Source organism: Castanea sativa, chromosome 1 (assembly GCF_040712315.1).
Source record: "Castanea sativa cultivar Marrone di Chiusa Pesio chromosome 1, ASM4071231v1".
Lineage (NCBI taxonomy): Eukaryota > Viridiplantae > Streptophyta > Magnoliopsida > Fagales > Fagaceae > Castanea > Castanea sativa.
The window spans coordinates 19,666,646-19,678,141 of NC_134013.1; the positions used below are offsets into that span (position 1 = coordinate 19,666,646).

Here is an 11,496-nt window from a genome sequence, read left to right on the forward strand (position 1 = left end):
TATCTATTTTATATATATATTAAAATTCATTTTTTTTATAAAGAAAGAGAAAGATTCTCATGAGAGCAAGAGGTGACAAGAAAAAAAAATTAATGGAAATTTTTTTTTTAATGGAATACAATATAGTAACTATGTAAATATATACTGTTACTATAGCAATTTTTCAAATTTACACATATTTATATCAATAATGTTATTACTATACTTTTTTACATACACTTAGCTACAACTGTCCTACGTGACAGACTGTGAGTGATAGAGAAAAAATTGTAAGTTCATATAATAATGACAAATAGCTATTTACAATATATCACATAAGACAGTTAAGGAAAAGTATGTATAAAAGTGTATGGTACTAATATTATTGTAAAAATAATGGATCAAATTATATTTTAGTTCTTAAAATTTGACCTCAGAAAAAAAAGGTATAAAAAAATTTGTAAAGGTACAAAGTTAATCCATTGTACCTTTAGCTGTTATAATTTTTTCTTGTGTGATAAAATTCGATAAAGCATGTGGCACTCCATTATAATGATAAAGTCATAGAAATAGAAGAAGGACTAATTTGATTTATTTACAATTTTTTGAGGACTAAAATAAAATTTGATTTTAAATTTTAAAATCAATTTTATGTTTTCACCAAAATTAAATAAAGGGTCTCTTCTCAATCTTCCATTCTTCCAAGGTTTCTTGTTTGAATTTAGAATAACCGTAACTTTGAGAAGCTATTTGAGGCATAATGGACTCATGTTACTTGCATAGAGCCTTGGCAGCAAGTAGCTACAAAATTAATGATTCTAAACTTGGAACAAATTGAAGATTAATCGCATCATGAATGAGGCTCAAAAGTTCAAATAATTTGACAAATGTTTTTTGAAATAAGAGAATCACCCCTCAACATGGGATCTCACAAGGCCCCAGTACCAGCCAGATGGTGTGTCTCGTATCCTGGATCACAATAGCTCCAAATGTTTTTTGCAGCTGTCCAAAGTATTGTTGTTCATGGCCACTTGTCAAAGGAATTGAACGACACCATTTTGCTCATTCCTAAATCCAACTATGTTGCCACTGCCAACAGTGATAGGCAGCTTATGTAATTTAATGTCATCAATGTAGTAATATCTTAAGTTTTGGAAAATAAATTGAAAGTTTTACTTCCCAAAATGCTAACTTCTTGGCAAGATGGCTTCTTCCAGGGCGACTCATACAGGACAGGTTAAAAAACTATTCAATCCCAGTTTACATGCCATTAGACAGCATTAAACAAAACTGAGTTTTTCTTGGACTAAAATTTAACTGACCTAGCTAGTGCCATCTTATTTATTAAGTTTGAGGATCACCGGACATAGGTGACAAGGTGACAATCTTCATAGATGTCAAAAAACATTTCTGAAATTAATCTTCACATTAGACAATTACAGCTAAGAAGAGCATGTTTTACACGAGCAGCAAGATGTCTTTTTGTGCAAGAGGGAGTAGTAAACATGGTATTGCAGAAGCAGTTGGATTTCCTATTCTAAAACAACTCTCAATGGAATTAAAATTTGTCCATAAATTGTTCACAATTGTACAACGTTGAATGTGTTTGTCTTTGCAATCTTCATAGATGAGATAAAAAGAGCAGACCAGATACACATGCCACACCAAATCTATAAGGCCACATCCTCGCATTCATTTTGCCAAATCATATGAAGCTCTAAGGGGGAAAGATTTTAAGAAAATATACATGGAACAAATATTAACAAGAACTAGTCATCGGGGTCTTCTTGCAGTCCTCCTCCTATTAACAGTCTTCACCCATTTTAAGGATTCACTCTCACCATCTTGACAGTAATTGGCACGCCTTCTCTGGCATGGATTCCATGGCTTATCAGAAATCATATTCTCTTCACTGGCCTTGTGCAACTCGACCTTTGTTTGAGTGCCATGCATCTGGATATCAACTTGTGCAGTGCTAGGTGCCATACTGAGCAAAATCTCTGCAGCAATACTTTCAAATGCTTCATCCTGAGGTGATTTATCTACAATATTGTCATTACCTTCTCTCCCAAAAACTGGTTTTTCAGATACTGCCACATTGTTACATTTGGAATTTGAGTACACACTACTTTCAGCGTGTTTGACTTCAGAATCAGAATGGGTGGAGGAGACCAAAGCTTTCAAACCATCTTTGAAGACCTGGGGCACTTCTTCACAGTCTGATTGAACAGCTTGTCCTCCACCATGGCTTGTCTGAACTGCCTCATAACAACCGTCACCAGGTCTAGGAGAATCCTCCAAATGAATGCTCATATTTTTTTCCTTACAGCTCTTAGTATAGTAGGAGTGTACACTATTGCTTCCATTATCTGAGTCATTTTGATTTTCATCTTTATGATGTGTGCTTGTTTGAGAGGCTAAAGGAAATGAGTTCAGGTCTTGCTTTCCTGAAATTGAATTTGATTTCAAGGAAAGGGACCTTTGGATGGCGAATCCTTTACAATATGTAGAATCATTCTGCACAGAATCCAGGGTTGAAGAACCTTGAGAGCAGATGACAGGATCCTTTGGGAAGAAACCCTCAACAATATGACCATTTGCCAGAGCTGGAATTTTCTGAAGACTATCTTCCCCAGAATCTAAGGTATTATATTTCTGAGTCATGAAATTTACGAAGCCCTGGAAAGAAGGAAAATGTAGGAAATACTGAAATAGATCTCAGATAAGCTTTAGACAGACAAACAAAATATACAGTGTGAGCTATTTTTAGCAAGCTAACTGATAAAAAAGCAACTGCATGGGGTTGGAATTCAACTAGCTGAACACCTGTAAGTTGGATGACTGAATTAAGAAACCTAGTGTTTCCTGCCGATGTGATGACTCTCATGGAACAGGCTACAGGTTTAGAAGATGACTTCTCCTAGCTTTCAGTTGAAACAGAATTAAATTTCTAAGACCATAGGGAAGGCCAGAAAATAGCACTTGAATTTTACCCCTGAAGAACAATATGGCAATTGGTTGGCTACAGGTTACTAAGTTGAGGATGCACCCAAAACTACTGAACCCAACCAAATAACCAACTCATTAACATCACGTGCAGATTCATGAGAGTGATTCAAAATAACTTGCCTGAACCATCTCATTTAAAAACAAAAAGGTGCATGGGAATGTGACCTAAAATCCATTAAGGATGAAAGAATTTGACAATCAGGACAGAGATAAAATGAGCATAAATCAATATCCAAGAGTGGCAGCGAGGAAAATTATATTTCTACAGATTTGTTATGAATAATCAAATAAAAAGTGACCTCTATCTTATAAACAAAGAACAAAGATATCAATCATTTTTTTCGCATCGACTCCACAAACATTGAATTTCTAAGAGTATGTTGGAAAAATTTTACAGATACAAGGAAAGATGGGTTTCAATTTGCATAACCCAGCTAGGAAACTATGAGGAATAAAGCCCAAAAAAAAATGCTAGATGCAATGTACAGAAATGCTGTGTGTAATGCAGACTTATTACCTATAAGTTTTAGCAATGAAATTCATAGTCAAAATCATCAGGTAAATTCAGACTTAGCATAAGATCAATCAACCAGTAATGCACTACATGATCCATTGTCACAATTGTTCTGCATCCATGTGTGCACATATTCCGTTAATACATTAATGTAATGCTTTAATCATCCAAAAAGCTACAAAAATTAATTTCAATTCACAAAAGCCAAAGTGTGGCTCAAATATAAAACCATGCATAACATGAAAAGATATTTGGGTATTAAATTCTCTTGCACTTCAAATGGATTTCATTTTTTTTTTTTATTAAAAAATAAAATAAAATAACCTCCTGAGCGATGTAATTTATACCAGAAGGATTAATGCAGCCTTGCTCAACGAAAATCACCATAAGCAGGTATAATATGCAAGATTAAGATAAAAACCTGATGCAATACTGTTGGCTTTTCGATGTGCGTTGAATACTGGCATAGATCGGACTTGGCAACTGCAGGCAAGTACTTTCTTGGAAAATCTTGAGATGTTTTATTTTCACTGGTGTTATTTGGACTCGGAAAACTTAAAGCAAATCTTTCTATCTCAGTTCCGTAAGCTTTGTCTTCTGAAACACTGTCAAAATTTTGAATGTTTTCTTGACCATTTTCTGAAAGTATTCTTATGTTTGTTTTTGGATAAATCTGCTTCAAACTTGGAGAACCCATTTGAATAACAGATAAATTTTCTTTGACGGAAGAATCTCTGTCTGCATTTGTGGTTCTTTTTAACAAAATGGAGTTTTCATCTGACATTTTGGAGCTGTTTGGCTCAATCTGATACTCAGATTCATCCATGCACTCCTCCGGGAGCTTTTCAAGATCAAAATTTCTGACCGGTTTACTCTGAGCAGTTTGGAGAGTTTCAACCCCTCTGCTATTCATCCACTCTGAACCACATCCTTTATGATCTAATGCATAGAAAGGGTGCAAGGAAAGACTTAGCGACTCGTCCTTATAAGCTTGACCAGTAGCATAGGTTGGCCTCAGATGTTTCCCATCCAAAACAGAACCACTGTATCTATCATCTACAAGTACAAAACCTTTAGAACTGCAAGCAAGAATTTGGGCCTTAGAGTAAATTCTTATTTCTTGCATTGCAGACTTTTGGATATTGTACAGCTTGTGCAGAGCCTGAACCTGCAGTAGTCATGATTTGATAATATAGACAATAAAATTGGGTGGCGAAAACAATGACATTGCAATCTGGATGGGGGGGGGGGGGGGGGGGAAGAATATTCCACCTCTAAAAATAAAAACACCTCAATATCAGGAAGAGGAGCAGCTATTCTGTTGAAAGAGATTACCATCACTGTGATGGTAATTAAGAGTGATGTACTTAAAAGTCCACACAAGAATCCATATGAAGCAAGGGATGAGACATTTAGCCAGTGAAACATGCCCTGCTGCTGAGTCATGCCTGTCAACTTGCTTTCTGGAAAGAACTTCCCACTAAGGACTTAAAGAACTTGTTTTCATTCATTTGGAGAACATACAATGTGTTTTTGATAAAACGTTGATGCTAGAATAGAGTTCCAAGAATATACTTGAGAAATTGCCTCAAAACACACCACCTAACAATTTGGAATATAAAAATTTATGAATAATGAAATGGCCAGTTGCATAAACCAGGTCGCTTTATCTTTAGAATTAAAATTTAAGGATCCATATTCTACACCACCACCCCACCCCCTCCCTCAGCTCCCCCTCCTCTCCTAGCAAACACAAAGAAAATACTCAAACCATCCCATCCCAATTATAGTGATAGTAATAATGATTGGTATGATAAATATAAAGTTAAAAAAGAAAAAGATTTTCTATCCTACCCCAAAGAAACAACAGGAATGCAAGCACCAAATATTATAGTTATGTGTCCAAAGGGCAAAGCTCCACATGAAAAATCTAGTCACTATTGGAAGACATCCATGCCATTTTTTAAAATTGGATACATAAAGAAACAATTTCAGAAAGAAAACCAGACATTTAAACTTCCTTATAAGAAATGCCTTTGTTCATCTAAAATGTTCCAGGTCATTGTTAGTATCAGGAGGAGTAAATAATTATGCTTTCCTTGTATCTTCTTTTTAGGGATCATTGTCAATGGCATTCATTCTTTCTAATTAACAAGGACCTTTACCACTTAACTCAGTGTCACTAAGTCAGTGAGCAGTCTATAGTGCTTGAACCATCAACAATTCTTTTTTCTTTTCTTTTTTTTTCTCAATATTTGAATACAATTGACACTCATCTGGGAGTAAACCGATTCTGTCATAGTGCACAGAAAAGCTCTGTACCTGTTCCTTGAATAACGCTTCATGCTGCATAATTGTGTTCCGTATCTGATCCATGTTTTTCTTGACAATTATTTGCAGGTAAATTCAGACCCAACAAAGAAGTAGACCTTTGTCAGCAGCAATTGTTTTGGCATTGACATTACTCAGCTCTCTAGCCACAGACCAATAGCCATTCAGGTATTCGAATACAGAGAGCCGCTCCCTAACATGTTAAAGATTTTAGGGAAAACATAAAGTACTTGCATAGCAGATATTCTATAAAATAAGGTCAATCCAGCATGTTGTTTAGCAATGAACTAATTAATAATAATAATAATTCAGTTCGATAAAGTTCATTTCAAAAGTGAAACTAGTAATAGTTGTACAGTTGAGCTACGAGGATCTTGGCCTTGAAGACATACACTTGATGGTACAATAGCATGTGCTAAAAATGCTTTGTTCTAATTGTTCAGGAATCTAACAATATTGAAACCTCGGAGTTATTTTTCCTCTCTCAAAATTTCAAGGAACCACACAGATTTATTTATTTATGAAAGGCCACGTCTTGAAAGAAACAAAAATTCAAATTTTCCAGTAAAGTTTGCACCATAATTTTTTTTTTTTTTTTTTAAACTAAAAAAACTAAAATCTTTGTTGATATAGAGGCTCCGCATGATTATCAAAATCATTTGGAATTAAAAACAACAATCGAAATTAAGTTCTAGCTCATTGACCCAATAGATGAGTAGCAGTGATCACATGTAGGAAAACTCTAGCACAATTATTAAACTTGCACGGAAAAATATTAGTTAATACAGTTGGTGAGAAAATAAAATGTGCGAGAAACAAAAGAAATTAAAATAAATTTCGTTTTCTCGGGAAACAAACAGAGCATTAAGGGAAAAAAAAAAGAGTACCTGCATATAACATCAGATCTGATATTTTTCAGGACCTTCTCCAATACAGTGAGAGTGTGCTTTGGGAGGCGGGGAAGATATTTTCAGACAAAAGAGGATATATACTATGTAGTACTGTACAGTAACAGTAGTACAACATATTACATTACATAACTAACTGAATCCAATTCAACCTATGAGGAAGAGAGAGAAAGCGTTGTGACCTAGGATTGGGGACGAGTGATAGGTAGCCACGTGGTGCGAAGAAATCAAAGTCTAGCACCTGATTAGATGGCATTTATTTTTAACAGTTTGTGTACTGTCCTGTACTAAATACTTGTCTTTTTACCTGGGGTTAAAAGATTCTCGGATTCATATTCTGTTGTGTGTCTCCTGCGATGAACAACGAAAAATGGATCAAATAAATAAGGATTTTACTGATGTGTATTCTTAGTGCACATAATAATTTATCATTTTTTAAAAAAAGATTTGAAAATTAAAAAAATTTTGACAACTTTTTCAATTTTTTTCTCAAAAATAAATGGGTTAGTGTGTGCCTTAGATAAATAAATAAATAAAAACATATAAATGATATGTTTTGCTTTCGTTGAGAGTTGAACTCAAGACCTCCCGCTTACTAAACAGGTGCTCTAACCAACTGAGCTACGAAAGCTTTGACATTTGGTGTTCCTGTATTTCACCTTATCAACTTGTTTGTAAAATATATTGTCCGTTGACTTGTAAATTCTTCTATTAGAGTTCTGGCTCTCGGATATATGATTAGTAATTACTCACAATGATCAAAATTGATTGTTTCAACTTTCAAGTATTATTTGCCTTTTATTTGTATATATTCATTACAAAAATATAAATACTAAAACACTTAAAAATACATAATCTAAATTATGATTGTAAAACGTACCATTAACTTTTCCACAATTAGATTATTTTAGTTATATCAAATTCAAATTTTAAATGGGTTAATGTGTGCCCTTAGATAAATAAATAAATAAAAACATATAAATAGTATATTTTGCTTTCGTTGAGAGTCGAACTCAAGACCTCCCGCTTACTAAACGGGTGCTCTAACCAACTGAGCTACGAAAGCTTTGACATTTGGTGTTCCTATATTTCACCTTATCAACTTGTTTGTAAAATATATTGTCCGTTGACTTGTAAATTCTTCGATGAGAGTTCTGGCTCTCGGATATATGATTAGTGATTACTCACAATGATCAAAATTGATTGTTTCAACTTTCAAGTATTATTTGCATTTTATTTTTATATATTCATTACAAAAATATAAATACTAAAACACTTAAAAATACATAATCTAAATTATGATTGTAAAACGTACCATTAACTTTTCCACAATTAGATTATTTTAGTTATATCAAATTCAAATTTTAATCTTCTCAACAAAAAAAATCAAATTTTAATTAGTATAATAATTTCCAAAAATAAGATTTATAAAAGCTTTAAGCTTTAATTTATGAGCACCGACTATTTCACACATATAGTACACATAAAAAAATCGTTATTTTTATTATTATTATTATAGAGTTTCAATTTATGAAGTCCATTTTTTATGATTACCCTTTTTATCATCAGATTAAGATACCAATTAATTTTTGGTGTAAATGAGGATTGAACCTCAAATTTATTATTCAATTATAAAAAATTTTATCAATTGAGCAAATTAAAACCTATAGATTTTTTTTTTTTTTATACAAGATAGAATTTCTACTTTAACTTAATCTAAGTGTATATGTGTGTAAAACTTCTTTTTAGAGACTTGAATCCCGGCTTTTATCCCCCACACCTCACAAGCATCTATACTTATAAAGTGACCCAGCCTTTATCTCCCATACTTCACAAATATTTATACTTGTAAAGTGACCATCGCACCAAAAAAGAAAAGTGGTAAAACCTATAAACTCTGAAATTGTGACGGTAGTGATAATCTTTTTCCTTAATTTATTGTCGAAAAATTTTAGTGTCACACACATTTGTACAACTTTACCTATAACTCGCCTATATGACGAGTTGTGGTTGGTAGAGAGGGTGATGGTGGATCTATGTGCTACACTCCACTAACCACAACTCATCGTATAAATGAGTTATGGATAAAATTGTATAATTATATGTGACACCAAAATTACTCTTTATTGCCAAGTCAATTTAGTTGCAAAATTTGGCAATTCCTGCATTCTAAAGCATTTATGCCCAACTCGTACGCGTAGGCCCAAGGGACATATTCCATTCATGTCATGTCAACATGACTGACCAAATTCTAGTCTATAAATCATTCTCACCAAAAAAAAAAAAGTCTAGTCTATAAATAGAGTTAATGTTGATATGTTGTACACGTACACAGCACCCCAACTCCCAAATTAAAGTCTGACAAACTCAAACGGGGAAGCAATAATTTTGCTCCCATGATTGCCAAAAATCAAGTAATAATCTAATTTCATTGCCCATTCACTCTACAATTATTAGTACATATGGAGGTTCTAATTAGTTCAATTGGTAAAGTCTCTAATGGTTATATAAGAGATTTGAAATTTAATTTCTGCTTACATCAAAATCTGATTAATGTCTTGGTCTAATAATAAAAAACTATTATCAGGAGCAGACGTCATAGGCTGAAACTTTCTATAAAAAAAGTGTTTATGGAATAGGAGGCAAGGGTTGTGATTCAATCGCTTAAGTCTTCATGATAAAGCTTTTGTGTATATATACTTAGATTAAGTTATAATAAAATTTTATTTCAGATAAAAATAATAACAATAATTGTAAGGGCACAGATTGACCCACAACCCAAGAATGACCCAGATAATGGCCCAATAAGTCCAATTCAATAGATTTGTTAAAGAATGTGGTGGATATTGATCACTATACTGATTAGAGTTAATCACAATGAGATAAGGCGCCAATAAGATGATCAAGACTACAAATTATGAAGAGAAAAGGATCCTTGGTCTAGTCCGAGGATGATTTGTTATATATGCGTGTGTTACTTTTTTCTTAAACCAATATATCAGTTTTCTCTTACCAAAGCCCTCCTACCTATAGGGATCTTCCTTTTTCTTTTATATTTACACATAGATTGTCTTAACCCTACACTTGGAGGGCTGAGATTGCATTCTCTAGACTTCTGTCTCATCCGGAACATACTAGTAAACTTCTGCCCTGCAATCTAAGCTGTGCCACCACTGTTCATGATCATTCCCTCATTAATGCAGTTAGAGGAGTAGTTGTATTGCCTTTAATGCAGAGATTGTAGCTTCTACACTCTTCTCCCTTCATTTTCCTCATAACCTGTGCCCAGTTTGCTTTCTTCCCTCTGTGATATTTAACTTCATGCACCTCCCATGGTTGATGCTCATCCCTAAGGTTAACTATTGTTTGTCCCTGTGGTTAACCAATGTTCATCCCCGAGGTCCGAGATGTATCCTCAGAAATAATCTTGGTAGTCCACTTAAATGGGATTAGGGATCCTCGCCCTCACAATAGTCCCCTAGAACCTCATTTTTCATCCCCGACCAAGAAAGATGAGGTTTTGGCCAACAAAGTCATTGACGAGGGCACGCTCACAAATATGTCCCTTCCACGAACACGTCTTTTCAACTAATTGCGACCTGCTCCTGACGCTTCGGAATCCCCAACTCTGCAATAAATGCAACTGACGGCTTGATGTTCCCCACGTTCTACAGTGAGATCTTGATCGAATGGCTCAGAATTCACCAATAGAAGGGGCGGGAAGATTACCGCTCCCTTTATTCCCAGCCTATATATAAAGAGACGTGAAGCTCCTCTCTCCATTTTGTCTCCCTAGAAGCAAAAAAGAACTCAAACACACTCCTTTCACTTGATAATCTCACCCGAGGAGCCTTTCTTCCCTAAACTCGTAAGTGTGTACTTCTATTAACCAGAGTTCTTCCCTCACTTTTTCACACTAGTTGATTTTTTCTTTTTCTCAAATGGGTAGATTTTTTTAGTTTGGTAAGACTTCCCAAAACTGAAAGGAATAAACACGTACTATGGGATTCCTGGCAAAGTGTCCATACAACACTGCAATCCAGGTGAGTGGCATGAGAGGAGGTCTATTGGTGCAGTTGTAATTCCTATGATTTCCTTCATTGAAGGAGGTATGAGGATTCCTATAGGCAAAGTTACTAGGGATTTTTTAAATCTTTTTAGATTGTGTCCTACCCAGTGTGTTCCTAATATGTTTAGAATACTAGGTAGTGTAGATGCCCTAAATGAAAAATTAGGTATACAACTTACCCATCACGACGTGAATTAGGTGTATAGTTGCCAGAAAGGTGTCAATGGGGGGTTTATTATCTAAAAACTAGGGTTCCAGCCGTTAGGCTAATCTTTTGTCTCCCCGAAACAAACAAAGGCATGGACGAGAACTTTCTTATTGTTTCAAAGGAATGGCACGATGGACTCCATTGCCCTACCAAGGATTGAACTCCAGGTGGGATGGTTTAGGGACACTTAACAAACATTAGTGTTAGCTTAAGAAACTATAAACAACCCTTTTATATGACATTTTTTCACTTTACCTTTGTGTATGCTCATTTGTTTTTTACTTGCTTAGCTTGAGGCTTACCTGACCTGCAAACTAATATTAGCCCTTAATCTTTCTTTTTTCAGTGAAAAGAGCCACCGCCAAAAGACAAAGTCTGGTGAACTTCAAATTACTTAATCGAGTCCAAAGATTCAAAATTTTCCTACACAAGGATGGCCAGCTCTGTGTAGTTCACGTGATCTTAGGCTTCATCCCCA

General features: G+C 34.6%; 1 protein-coding gene and 2 non-coding genes across 3 annotated transcripts; all 3 read right to left on the bottom strand.

The window, feature by feature from the left end:
- Positions 1–1,514: 1,514 nt before the first annotated feature.
- On the bottom strand, positions 1,515–6,866 carry LOC142622821 (uncharacterized). Its single transcript, XM_075796370.1, has 4 exons — positions 6,721–6,866; positions 5,825–6,026; positions 3,924–4,670; positions 1,515–2,658 (listed from the first exon to the last, which is right to left on the bottom strand). The coding sequence occupies exons 2-4, from the start codon at positions 5,876–5,878 to the stop codon at positions 1,753–1,755; spliced, it is 1,707 nt and encodes a 568-aa protein (XP_075652485.1). The 5' UTR covers positions 5,879–6,026; positions 6,721–6,866; the 3' UTR covers positions 1,515–1,752.
- Positions 6,867–7,298: 432 nt separating this feature from the next.
- Positions 7,299–7,372, bottom strand: TRNAT-AGU (transfer RNA threonine (anticodon AGU)). The gene has a single exon. It is a non-coding gene; the product is annotated as a tRNA-Thr (tRNA).
- Positions 7,373–7,733: 361 nt separating this feature from the next.
- On the bottom strand, positions 7,734–7,807 carry TRNAT-AGU (transfer RNA threonine (anticodon AGU)). Its single transcript has one exon. It is a non-coding gene; the product is annotated as a tRNA-Thr (tRNA).
- Between the last annotated feature and the right edge of the window lie 3,689 nt (positions 7,808–11,496).